At 37.5% G+C, this 14768-nt stretch overlaps 1 protein-coding gene across 1 annotated transcript in view; it reads left to right on the forward strand.

Moving 5' to 3' along the window:
• PTCHD1 (patched domain containing 1) overlaps positions 1 to 14768 on the forward strand; it is a 147093-nt gene that overhangs the window by 54970 nt on the left and 77355 nt on the right. Inside the window, exon 2 of the mRNA XM_075196568.1 lies at positions 286 to 946. Coding sequence (XP_075052669.1) covers positions 286 to 946 — 661 coding nt within the window. The remainder of the gene's footprint in view (positions 1 to 285; positions 947 to 14768) is intronic.

Here is a 14768-nt window from a genome sequence, read left to right on the forward strand (position 1 = left end):
ATATAATGTATGATTAGCTGGTTTGGACCCTGTTACTTTCATACCTCTTGTCCTGCAGTTGTATGCTGTGTGTTTATAGCAGACCCTACATAAATATTTTATGTAAGTTAATGAAAGAGGAGACATACAATATTCCTAAATCATTTTTCAATCACATAACAGTTGTTTAAATTTTGTTTCTTTTCTCGACTTGCCATGAGATTTATAGAACATCAAGGCAATGAACAAAATGTTACAAATTAATATTTAATTTGGGTTATCTTTTCTTCTTTCTCTCTTTTGCAGTTGCACTCGGCAGTGAAAAGGATTCAAGTTCATCAACCGGGGTTTAATTACACATTTGCTCACATTTGCATGTTGAGCAACGAAAAGACTTGCATAGTGGATGATATAGTACATATTTTGGAAGAACTGAAAGCAGCTCGCTCTCTAAATCGAACAAATTTTGTCATCACCTATCCCATCACACAATTAAAAGATGGCAGAGAAGTCTACAATGGGCACCAATTGGGAGGTGTCACTGTCCACAGCAAAGATCGAGTAAAGTCTGCAGAGGCCATTCAGCTCACGTATTATCTGCAGGCAATAAACACACTCAATGAACTGGTGGCTGAAAAGTGGGAATCTATTTTCTGCGAGACTGTAGAAAGCTTTCAAAGATTAAATAAAGAGGTCAAATTGTACCCTTTCACGTCTTCATCTCTAGGAGAGGATTTTCAAAAAACCAGCAGGGTTGCAGAACGTTACCTGATCACAAGTCTTATCTTAGTTGTCTCATTGGCCATTTTGTGCTGCTCCATGCAGGACTGTGTCCGAAGTAAACCTTGGCTTGGTCTACTTGGACTGATCACTGTCACTCTTTCAACTCTCACTGCTGCTGGGATCATCAATCTGACTGGAGGAAAATACAATTCTACTTTCCTGGGAATTCCATTCATCATGCTAGGTAATAAAAGATTTGTTAAATGTTCACTATTTTAAATGGGATGCAGATTCTTAACTTGAGGTACATTGTTTAATATATGCAACTAGCATGTGGATGAAGTGAGCATATTTGACACATAAGCCTTAATGTATCAATAGAAGCAGAGTGCAGAGTGTACCAAGTCTACTTTGACATGCAACACTTACACACACACAGTGGGCTTGATTCAGAATGAGACACTTGTCTGCTTGCATAGTGTATCTTTGTGTTTTTTTACACTGCTGATGCTCAGAAAGTGAGCGTATGCAAATGTGACTATTTAAACCTGTACCTTTTTAGCACTTTTGACTACTTATGCCTGAAGAGCCATGATGGAGTAGAGAAGAGGTGTTCTTAAGTAGGCAATGTACTGTAAGGGTGTGTTCCTGCTATATTACCTAGGATATTTAAGTTTAAATGATGGTTCATAGCAATTACATTCAGAATGCATAAAATAAAAGCTTTTTGTACATGTTCACAAGTTGGACATTAGTATCTGAGGAGTGTGTTTGTTGTCAACCGGATGCATCTGCTACTCATTCAGACCTGGAAGCATCTTCAACTCTGAATGCAGTGTATATATGCATACACCTGTGTGCTACTTTTTCAATTGCAATTAAAGCTTATGCTAACATTCCACTCTGAATCAGGCCTGTATGTGAGTGGGAGAGGCCAATACAGCTTACTTCATTCCCACCCCATCATGTACCACATTAATCTGTCCCAAGCTTGCTCTGTACATTTAGGGCCTGATTCATTAACAAATGAATTGTGCGTTTTTCAAAACATTGTGCATGCACAATCCATCTGGGTCTATGTCCATTCTGCTCTAACAGAAAATACACTACAGGATACGTCCAATACATATGTGGAATACAAAGTCCCAAAAGAACGCACAGGAAAACAAACAAAAAACAATTCAATTAATGTCATCTGTTAATAAAGGATGTTAATAATGTCTACTGTGCATAAAATGCATTTTTTATAGCTGCTCCTGATTGCAGACATATGTTCTAGCTTGCAAACGCGACGGTCATCACTAGTAATTAGAAGTTACACCAGACCTGTAGCTGGTGCCAGTGATACGATAGGAAAATGCGTACCTTTCAGATGCCCAAAGCTTGAATCGGACGCTGCTGCATGCGCTTGAGCTTGGCACACCATTACTGTACATTGACTACGTGCATATGCCCAGTCCTATTCCCATTCTACCCGTGAAATCGTAAACTGTATTAAGGGTACTTTGCGTTTGAAGATGAGTTGGACATTGCTTCGTTCACCAGGGTATGGTCCAGTTCTGAGCACGTGCAGTGCAACTTTAAGCAATATATGGCATATATCGGCATTTGTGTGCCTTAATGAATCAGGCCTTTAATGTTTATTATCCATTAGCTGAAAATACATGCAAAACTATTAAACACATTAAGGCTCATTACCAATCATAATAGCAAATGTTTTTGAAACTTCAATTGCATAGAGCAGGCCTGTCCAACCTGCGGCCCTTCAGATGTTGTGAAACTACAAGCCCCAGCATGCTTTGCCAGTAGACAACCTGTTGATAGCTGGAAGGGCATGCTGGGACTTGTAGTTTCACAACATCTGGAGGGCCGCAGGTTGGACAGGCCTGGCATAGAGCAAGTGTGGCTAATTTTATGTAAATTATCATGGATAATGCAGGTCAAAATGTGGGTACAAATGTTTGCAGTTGTGAAGGGAGTAATTGGATCGGTCAGATGTACCTTGCTAAGAGCAGATTGGGTGCACATAGTTTTGCTGAACCATAAAAAATTACATTTCACATTGCTATATTAGGTTACTTAAGAGAACTGGTTGAGGTGGAGGCATTCTTAGTTTTCCAGTTTAGAACACAGCATATTCTCCCTCCAAAAGACGATTTTTGCCACCAGCTCAGAGGTGATATAAACCAGGGCTTATCCTTTGTATCTAAAGGAATTAATTTACATAATAATACAAATAAGAAATATATATCTGTTATGTGGACAAGTACAGTGATATGAGCTAAATAATATTGTACTGGAAGTTTAACTCTGGCTATAAACTATATATCTATATCTGGCCAGTGACCATTGCACAGTATCTCAATGTGAAGCATTTATGAAAAGTGCCTACTACAGATACTGGCAATCCAGTAATATCTTTTTGGCTTTTGCACATATTTTCCCAAAATATATTCACTTTACACTTTAAATTCGTGGACTGGAAGTAATGACTTATCGTCACTGAGAATCAAATATACATACAGAGCAACAGTTATCTAAAAAAAATTAGATAAGTGGAATATATCTTAAAGATGATTTCCACCAATTAAAGGATTTTAACAGTAATCAAATTTAAGCAAAGTTGCCTAATTGTGCAATTCACACATAACATGTAGCAATCACACAACACTTCTTTATTTCTGAATATGGAATGTCCAAATAAAACTGCTCAGGACCCTTTGCATGGTTGCTGGTTTAGGTGAATATGCATATGATGGAAAGAGTTACAACTTCAATGAGCTATCATCTAACATGTTAGGACTATTCCCTTCAATATTTTCATTTTTGTCCTAAATACTGCTCAGTTTATTACCTGTCGTATATATATTAAGAGGACACTAAGGGCTAGATTTACTAAACTGCGGGTTTGAAAAAGTGGGGATGTTGCCTATAGCAACCAATCAGATTCTAGCTTTCATTTATTTAGTACTTTCTACAAAATGACAGCTAAAATCTGATTTGTTGCTATAAGCAACATCTCCACTTTTTCAAACCCGCAGCTTAGTAAATCTAGCCCTAAGACTGTATCACTTTGGTGTGTTTGAATGTTTGGATTATATTGGAAGAAATGGCCTAGATATCTGCTCTCCTGCATAAAGTGCACATTGAAGGTGCAGGAGCATCCCATTAAAGTAAAGAATGACTCCAGGTTACCTGCCCTTCCTGATAACCTGTGAATTCAAGTAATTTTGTGGGGAGAAAAACTTTCTGCAACTTCTCATTCAATAGAGACCCCCTCATAACTTTATTTAATTTGAATAATCTCATCCTCCAAATTGAAATCCCATTTTTGCATGTGCTTGCATAACTAACTAGCCTGAGCTCAGCACGGAATGCCCTGGATTTCCAGCTCCTCCAATCAGGACCTTTGCCTGCATTAACAGAAAAGTAGGTGTGTGATATCACAAAATGACGTTTGTGCTGCAGGCCTGCATTTTTGCATAATGCTTGTTTCAAGGTATCAAAATGTATAGGCAAATGAACCTTTACGGATATTATAAGTCACTGAGGATTTTCTAGGACCATATAAGAGCCATTATAACCGATTATAAGCAATGATATCAGAACTCACTGTTTAAACAGATATTTTTTACAGAAGCTTATTCTATAAATGTCATTAATATTGTATTATAATTAGAGATGGTCACTGACCCCCGTGTTTTGGTTTTGGATTCGGTTTTGGATCTGGATTACCGTCGTGTTTTGGTTTTGGTTTTGGTTTTGCAAAACCGCCATTGCGTGTTTTGGTTTTGGTTTTGGTTTTGTTTGGTTTTGTTTTGCTATTTTGTTGGAAAATACATGTTTTTGTGCCTAAAATAACCCAATTTAGTGCTCCAACTGTTTTAGAGATAAGTAATCTAATTGTTGAGGTAATAAATCATCCAAAAAAACTGTTTAATTCTTCGTTGGTAGGCCTTCATTTATTCTACACACAAAACAGATTGTCTTCCTCTCCATCTATGCATATTGGCAATGCAGCCATCGTCTTTGAATGTATATTACACCCTACACTTATAGTTAAATAGGTAAAGAAATGGAAAAAGACAGTTTGCTTTCTGTCTCTATAGGCCCCCTCCACTTTTTTAAAAAAACAAAAAATTCAGCCATTATAGACTGTACAATATTAATTGACATGGAGAAAGCCAGTTTGGTTTCTGTCTCTCTAGGCCCCCCTCCACTTGTATAAAATACCAAAAAATCCAGCCGTTATAGACTGTACAATATTAATTGACATGGAGAAAGCCAGTTTGGTTTCTGTCTCTCTAGGCCCCCCTCCACTTGTATAAAATACTAATAAATTCAGCCGTTATATACTGTACAATATAAATTGAAATGGACAAAGGCAGTTTGGTATCTGTCTGCATCAGATCCTCTCTCCACTAGGAGTAAAATAGAAAACTATTCAGCCGTTATATAATCTAGAATATAAATAGAAATTGAGAAAGGCAATTTGGTATCTGTCTGCATCATAATCATCAACATCATCATTAGCGCCCTCGTCGCCTACACAAATCTCCCCCTCATCCTCTTCTAATTCCAAAGTGGCATCCTCAATTTGGGTATCACCGGCTACACTCGGGCTATTAAGGCACACATCAGCAGAATGCTCACGATTAGACATCCCACTGTTGGATGGACTCTCCACAGGGATTGTTGTCATTTGTGAATCAGAGCAAATATTCTCCTGTAACGCCTCACTGTTATCTTGCAGCTCGGCTTTGACGCGTAACAGTAGTTGTGCACCAATTGTAGGCTTGGTAACTTTTTGGGATCTGCCACTAATAGCCAAAGGTGAAGGCCTCATTCTCTCTTTGCCACTGCGTGTGTAGAATGGCATGCTTGCAATTTTTTTTCTATCGTCACTTAACTTTTGCTCAGTTACACTTCTTTTTCGCTTCAATACAGTAAATTTTTTTTGGGTTTTTGTTTTTTGCACTAATTTGAAAACACTCTGTTGTTTGACATCGCCTTGGCCAGATGACGTACTGGGAACACTAACATCAGGACTGGTGACAGAACCTGGTTGCTCATTTAGATCATATGTGGACTGCTTTGAATCCATTCTGAGCGCAAACCACTGAGGAGTGCTAAAAATTATTGAGTAGATACTGCTGACAGATATGACTTTTGACAGCCAGAAATATTAATGCACAATTAGGGAGGACACCCCAAAAACACTGAGGAGTGCTACAAATTATTGAGTAGATACTGCTGACAGATATGACTTTTGACAGCCAGAAATATTAATGCACAATTAGGGAGGACACCCCAAAAACACTGAGGAGTGCTACAAATTATTGAGTAGATACTGCTGACAGATATGACTTTTGACAGCCAGAAATATTAATGCACAATTAGGGAGGACACCCCAAAAACACTGAGGAGTGCTACAAATTATTGAGTAGATACTGCTGACAGATATGACTTTTGACAGCCAGAAATATTAATGCACAATTAGGGAGGACACCCCAAAAACACTGAGGAGTGCTACAAATTATTGAGTAGATACTGCTGACAGATATGACTTTTGACAGCCAGAAATATTAATGCACAATTAGGGAGGACACCCCAAAAACACTGAGGAGTGCTACAAATTATTGAGTAGATACTGCTGACAGATATGACTTTTGACAGCCAGAAATATTAATGCACAATTAGGGAGGACACCCCAAAAACACTGAGGAGTGCTAAAAATTATTGAGTAGATACTGCTGACAGATATGACTTTTGACAGCCAGAAATATTAATGCACAATTAGGGAGGACACCCCAAAAACACTGAGGTGTGCTACAAATTATTTAGTAGATAATGCTGACAGATATGACTTTTGACAGCCAGAAATATTAATGCACAATTATGGGGGACACCCCAAAAGCGCTGGGGAGTGCCAAATATGAAGAAAAAATAATAAACCTCTATCCTCCTCTCTGCACTAGCGATTTTGGTTAGAGCAATTGCAAGAACAATATGGTATTCTCTGTCCCTGCTCTAATTAGCCTATGACTACACCCTGCTCTCTCCCTCTGTCAAATGGCGATGGATTGCTGTGGAGGCGTGTATTTATAAAGTTGAAGTATCGCGAGAACCGAGTCCCGAGATCCGACGACGTCACAATGACGTTCGGCCTCGATTTGGATTCGGAATGGGCGGGAGAGTACCGAGCTGCTCAGCTCGGTACTCGGATACCCAAAGTTCGGGTGGGTTCGGTTCTCGGAGAACCGGACCCGCCCATCTCTAATTATAATTCACTATCTAATGGTTGACAGTGCTACTACTCACCTTTATAGATTTCATATTACCTAGTTATCCAATTTATTGGAATCAATGTTGTGGGAGGCATGGCAAATTAGATGTATGGAAGTTCTATTTCATTTAAAAGGTCACTAACACTATTTGTTAGCTACCTTTTGTGCTTATCTAATATAAATATTATGGACTAGCAGTATAAAGATATTATTTTTATAGGACTTTATCTAGTTTATATGATAGTGCAACTACAATTAGTTTGCTTCTGTATTGTCTAAATATTAATTGTAAAAAAAATTCTTGTTTACTTTACCTTTTGTCAATGAGAGTAATAGTAAGTCTGCATGCAGCGCTCACCATTTAGTAAGGTTCCATTGTTTGTTTTCTCTTTTTCATAATCGCTATATCTGCTCCCAAAACCGCCCTGTCAATATTAAGGCGTGATAATCCTTTTACTATAAATGATTTTAAGGGCATAGCTGATTCAGAAATCAATAGGAAAACTTATGTACTACCCTGAATTATGTATATAATTATTTCATCACTTCTGTGTACATTAGAAAAACATCTGTATTGCATTCAATTTATGCAATCTGTATAAAAGCACTTAGCCTGTCTTCAGTTCATTACATAGCTCTCATTTATACATCACAATACTTATACATGGCTGCAGTTCGCCAGTGTTTAAATAGCTGTCTGATCTCTTAGCTGGGAACGGGTAACAGTGATTCCAGGGGGTGGGGCAAACACTTTTTAAGCACTGCTTGTGGGGGACACTATGGAGAGATAAAGACAAATTGCCACTTTCCCACTTTAGTTCAACACCTGATAACCTTAAAGGTTTATTTAGTTAATGTGATACACAGGTGCCACTGGCTTCTATCTACTACTATATAGTTTCAGTTTTGTTTGATGTTGTGGGGTTTTTATGTTTCATTCTTTTCCCTCAGTTTGCCTTGTGCTTTTTGTGTATTTAAATAAAATACTTAATAACTCAGAGATTCATATTTTTTATTTCAGGAACATATAGTAAGCTGAGAGTGATGTATTGGCAGTACATTATGCTTTTAAAACAATCAGCAAAGCACATTGTGTTTTCAAAGTGAAAAGCAGTATTTTCAGATGCTTCTGCTATTAACTATTACTTACAATGTAAAAACTCTGTACAGCTGCTAATCTTTCAAATACAATTGATACAATGCAGAAAACATTCTCATTTAGGTAAATGGAATAGTTGAACAACAAACCTCTAAATTTGTAATTATGTTGTCAGCTGAAAACAGATGGATTATTGTAATTAACAAATGTAACCTGAAATTCTGCAATCTTGGGATGAGGAAAACACAATATGATTTTGTATTTGCTTAAATAATAGAATGTTTACAAAGGTGTTTAAAAAGGATTCCCTGTTGGACTAAATATTTATTTTAAAAAATGAAACATATGAAATAAATTGTATAAATTTACCATATTTCATTACTTAATAATAATAATAATAATAATAATAATAATAATAATAATAATAATAATATTATTATTATAAAACATGTGTTTCTACTCATCATATGATCATGCTCAGCATTGATGATACATACTTTTTAACAAAAATAGAGTATGTCCCTTATTATTGCAGTCAACACATCTATTTAAAATGGAAATGCCATTAGTCATCCCCCAAACTGGTTGACTCCATCCTTTATACCTGTGGAATATTAGGATTGTCCACAAACCATAGGATTGCTGTAGGGGTATGTATGATGTCTTTTGAATTGTTAATCTTTTAGTGTATATAACATTTTCTGTTCCCAGCCCCAGGCTCTACACAGTGGGCCTGAATTAGAGTGGAACACAAGTATAAGAGTAACTTGCAATTGAAAAAGTTGCACTCAGGTGTATGTGTATGTTTCCTGGTCTGAATGAATGGCAGATACATCTGCATGAAACACCCCTCAGACACTTTAGTCCAGCTTGCAAACATGTACAAAAACCTTTTATTATATATGCTATCAACGCAATTGCTATGAAGCATCATTTAATAACCCAGTTGAATCACTTGAATAACCTAGCTAATACAGCAGGAACAGCTTCTCAACATACACACAAAAGATATTTTTTTTATCTTTTGCTTCAGCACCTTCAGCAGATCCTGATCTATGGCTGAACGACTATTAAAGTCTCAATATGTGTCTGCGAATCCTCCGCAAATCTCTAGTTACAAGCGGCTCGCTAGTTGTCATCATCATCCACTACTTACACCTGAGCAAATAAAAATGTCTTTTCAGCATCTATCTGCGACTAAATCCTTACGCAACTGCTGGAACAAGGCACGCCCTTACTGTACATTGTCTATATTAGAACACACCTCTCTCCCCCATAAAAATGTTGAATAGCTGCAGTTGCATATGTTCACTTTCTGAGCACGCGCAGTGTGAATAAAAGCAAAGATACGCTATATTAACGGGCATACATCTACCTCAGGTCCAAAGATTTTCTGGAATAAAAATACAAAGTGTGCATTTCAGAATGTACAATTACTAACACTTCAATAGATCTCAAGGGTTACATTTAAAATGCATTGTTCTCAAAGGCTAAGATATTAAAAGAAAAATATCAAACATATTAAACTTATTATAGCTACCCATGCTTTATGGTGTTAACAGTTTAAACTAGAGGTCTTAAAATTCCCTGCTGCTAAAGCTGATGTTTATACTGGCAGAAATAAAATCTTTATTTAGCTTTGCAAGTATGGTTTGTATTTTTTGTCATTATTCTTCTGTGAAAAATGATATGAGCTACCTGGGAATCCAAAGGCAAAATCAATATACACAGTGGGGTGTGATTTTGATTCCACTATGAATACCAAACATACTTTATTCATTCATCCTTATGGGGAGGAGGACATACTCTTCCCTAGATGCAATCAAAATCCTCTGTTTCCAGGCAAAATATTTCTCTCTAGATGGCATATTTATTTATGCTGTCCTTTTTGTATTTTATGTGCCGAAATACAGTAATAAGCACTTATTTTGTGTCTATTTTGCGCTGACATTTATTGATGTTCATAAACTCTACATGTGGTGGATAAAAATCCTGTCTTTGGCGTTTTCTCACTAATCAGCTGTATGACCTTACAATGTAGGCTTTGGATTTTTCCTTTAATATCCTGTCTTGATATTATTTCAGCAAACACGCAGTGTTGAGTAAAGATTCACATGCCAAAATGTCATTCAGCAGTGACCAAGCTGAGCAATTAGCAAGTGATATTGTTAGAAACTGAACTTGTCCAAGAAAATACTTTGTGCTGGGTTTACCTTAAGGGTTTATTCAGATGAGTGTCTTGGCAGATTTTGGTCATGCTGCACTCCATACGGAGTGTGGCCTGATCAAGCTGTTCAGATAAAAATGCAAGCACATTTAATAATGGACCCTATTGCCTGCACATCTATTTTAGAATGAAAACAATTGTGGATGCCCGATTCCCCATGGCTTTGTTCTGACCTCGAACTGCACCAATGTCTGTCTGAACAGGCATGCAGCCAAAGTGATCAATAACTACCTGCAGTATTTTCAGAGCACTTTTGTCTCATCATTCTACATTTGGTACATGGAGGGAGTAAAATCTGTCAAAACACTTGTATGAACTGTACCCTTAGGGTTAGGTGACATAGCACTAAAAAAAATCTGCTTTTCATAGCTAAAGAAAGGTAGCATCTGGTCACTGTACCCTACCATTAAAAACTATGCATATTCTGTGTTTCATCTATTTTAGTGTTTCCAGCATTCAACACAAGAAAGTTCTACGCTCTACCTAGATAATAATAATGGTAAATCAGTGACAATAACTAAATGCAAAATGCTAGCTAGATATGTATTGTGATGCTAGATCTGTGTTCCCAAGTCATCCTGAATTCAAGGTACTAACTTGCTTGTCCCTGCCCCACACAGTGGAATCATTTTCTTGAATATGAATCCATATTCATGGTCAGTCTTATCTCATGCACTGAATTAACTAACATAGCAATTGTCGAAGTCGTATAATTGGATGAACGAAAGTATATTGGTTAATATTGTTTTATTGTGCGATTTCTCTCAGTATGCCACACTACACGTCGCATGGCGCGATCGCACTGTAAAATGCGCACGCACGCACACTCACCCTGACATTTCGTTATATATACATATATTTATATTGATTCTATTCCACAGTGATTTGTGAGCAGATAGTATTTAGTTTATTATTAGTTTATATATTATGATTATATGTACACTTTAGTGTTATTTAAGGTTCAGGTTATGGGAAATGTGTCATGTCTGGTATCATTTTGATCCCCTGTTCATCAGCAGTTGTTCGGTTCATTCGCCGAAGAGATCGCACATTGCATACTCTAGTTAGTGATGTTAGGGAATAAATACTTAAAGTGATACTAACTGTAATGTGTAAATAGACTAGCTTTAACTGGTTTCTGGGCGGGAGAATCATCTGGAACTTTGTCCCTCAGCCTTGGAGGGGGTTGTTTGAACTAGCCTATGACCTGTTTACACTGGACCCACCTGAAGCCTGGACCTATAGAAGCAAGCCACGTCATCTGCATTGTTCTCTCTGTAACACTGAGTGTATATATTGAAGCTGTGCTGGCACTGGCTTCAGTCTCATCTGACCACAGTATTCTGGAGAGAAGTACTGTAAGCTGGTACCAGTCTTCGCGCAGCTAGCGCAAGCGAACGCAGCGGTATGTATGTATCTTTTGGTGTCGGCTGTACTGTATTATAATCATGTATTGAATTGATAGATTTTGCATCTGCTAAAATAAATTACGGTGTGCCTTGGAAACACAACACAATCGCTTGGGCAATGCTTATTTGAAAACGATAGAATTACTTTAATACAATGCATACTAGATAGACCTCTTGCACATCTGTGCATTTCAAACATATGCTCATGGCAGTGATTATACTAAGACCACCAGAGATGTCCATGAGCCTGTTAAAGGCTTATAAATAATGTGTGCTGGTACTGCTATGTTGTAAAGGTTGGTTGTTTTATTTGAGATACTGGGCCTAATTCACTAAGGAACGTAAATGCTGAAACATTCCATATCTTCTGTTAAATTGCACTGCGCATGCCCAGAAATAGACTATACGCCAGAGAACACAAAAACATCCAATATTGAATATTTTTGCAGTTAGCAGCAGCATCTTCAATATGGCATTAGACCCAGGGAATGCTATACTCTGCTATTTAATTTAGTTAGTTAAATTTTTATTGCTTATCAAGTTCAATAGATGGGTTTAATCATGGCAGGATATATTTACTTCATTATCATATTTAACAGAAAACCCTGATAACTTTAATGTGAAGCACTGCATTAAACGTAAAGCATAACAGCAGCTGAAGAGCTTACATTTGTTTAACAAGCATAGGCCAGTGAGCTTCAGTACAGACTGTCTTTTTTACATGTGATAATAAAAGCCTTCCTGTCCCCAAATGAATCAGTGCCATTTAAAGGATCCGGTATGTATAGATCATGAACTGATATAGTTCATAGTTGATTTGATTGATAATAACATAAATCTGTATTTTTTCAGACCTCTAGATTTTAATCAAAATAAATAACATATTCTGAAACACTACTGATTATCATCTGCATAGCTGAAGTGACAAGTTGTATATCCATTGTCATAAAATATATCTACTTGATACATGAAAGACTGTTTTAATTATTGTCTATCAACACACAAATAACTGACTATCAAGGGTCCAAAATTACAATCAACATAACTCTAATCTGTTCACATCTTTTCTTTGTTTCTAATGACTCCTCTTATTTCTACTTTTCTAGATAAACTATTTAATATTCTTGCCCTACAATCTATTTAATAATACAAACATTCCTGTGGAAGATGTATCCCTGTCATCGTTATCAGGGCTGCCAAGAGGAATTCAGGGCCCGGGTACAACAAATTCACGGGGCCCCCCCTCATAGTCGAGTAAGCGGCGCAAATTTTTTTTAGTGTGTAGTCATACATTCAGGGGCGTGGCAATGCGCCGTTGGGGCGTAGCTAGCCTGACGGCGGTGCAAAATTTTTCGGAGGTGTGGTCATGCATTTGGGGGCGTGGAAAATGCTCCATTGGGGCGTGGCTAGCATCAAAATCACTAGACTCTCAATTCGCCGGAGCGTCACATATGTTCAAGCACTCCTGACTTTCAGGACATCTACCACCACAGTGTAGTATACAAAGAATGCAGTGTGTACACAAAGAGTTCAGTCTTGGCCTACACCTTACATTGGGCACAACATTCACCAAAAATTGCCATTGTCCCTACTAGAATCACAACATTTCACACACTGTGCTGCTCTCTCCTACCTGTTCTTCTCACTTTCTCCACCTGTGGCTGCTGGTTTCTTTAGTTGTGGCTTGTCCGGATCCAGGAATGTTGAAGGACCTATTTTGAAAAAAAAATGGCTACATTTAGAAAATTACAGCCAGCCCCGGCGTTAAATCAATAGCACTCACGATTAATAATTAGGCCTTCCTCCAGCCCCAACATTAAAATAATACTATTCACATTTAATAAATAAACCTATTTCCCTTCCTCAAACAGCCCCAGCAGTACCTATTTCTTGCAACCATCACTGCCATTAAATAATTCATAGTCACATTTAATAAATAGACCTCATTCTCCCTAAACTCACCCCAACATTCAATAGCCCCCAAACCACCCCATCTTAAATTAATTAAATTAATCTGCATTGTGCGTATCCTGCTGTGTGTTGTGTCTGTTTGCATACAACAAGTACCATATTGTACGAGCGTACTTATACCAATTCAAATGGAAATGTTTCTTGTATTTGAATAAAACATACATGTGTGCAAATTCCGGCCATTTTAAAAAACGCAAATTGCGTTCACTCTGCGTTTCTTGATGAATCAGGCCCAGAACCCTTACTGTGTAGGACCATATCTCTGTTATATCTTGCTTGTTCAAAAGCAGTCTCTGACACAAGAATTCAAATGAGAGACTAGCCCAGTTTCCACCAACAACAGCAAATTCACAGAAAGGGGTAATTGCATGTATCATAGATAGTATATGGTACAATTATAACAAACGCTTACTAGTATGTAAGATCTCCATGCTTCAAAAATGTACTATGGTTAGGACACAGTTTAAAAGGTGGTCATAATAACCACTCTGTCTACTCATCGGCTGACATTTGCAGGTTTCCACATTAATATGCAGTCGTTCCAAGGCAGTTCCGCTGTTGTATTCCTTTATGAGGATTACTGCTGTCGTTTCTAAGAAGATCACGTTCCAAAATATTAGAGCAACCACTAGTACTAGAAAAAGTATGTTAAAATCCCTGCCGAATTTCTCTGGCCCAGTGCCAGTTTCATCAGAGGATATTTCTCATGATTGGACCTAATAGGTATTTAAACTGCTTTCAACCAATCCCAGACAGGAGATTATTTGGTTCAATAAATCACATATGTTTTAATTGACCTTGGTAACGTTTGTATATTTACTTGCTTTGTGAGATATACTGTATTCATCATCATCATCTTTTAATTTATTTAGCACCAACATATTCCATAGCGCTTGACAATTGGGGACAAAAACAGTAATAAACAAACTGGGCAAAACAGACAAAGTGGTGAGAGGGCCCTGCTCGCAAGTGTACAATCTATGGGACAATGGCAGTTAGATACATGAGGTTAAGTCTACATATTGCATTTCGGTCCAGCCAGATTGCCAGATTGCAAAGGTAAAAAAACAACA

The sequence above is a fragment of the Mixophyes fleayi genome, chromosome 2 (genome assembly GCF_038048845.1).
Source record: "Mixophyes fleayi isolate aMixFle1 chromosome 2, aMixFle1.hap1, whole genome shotgun sequence".
Taxonomy (NCBI): domain Eukaryota; kingdom Metazoa; phylum Chordata; class Amphibia; order Anura; family Limnodynastidae; genus Mixophyes; species Mixophyes fleayi.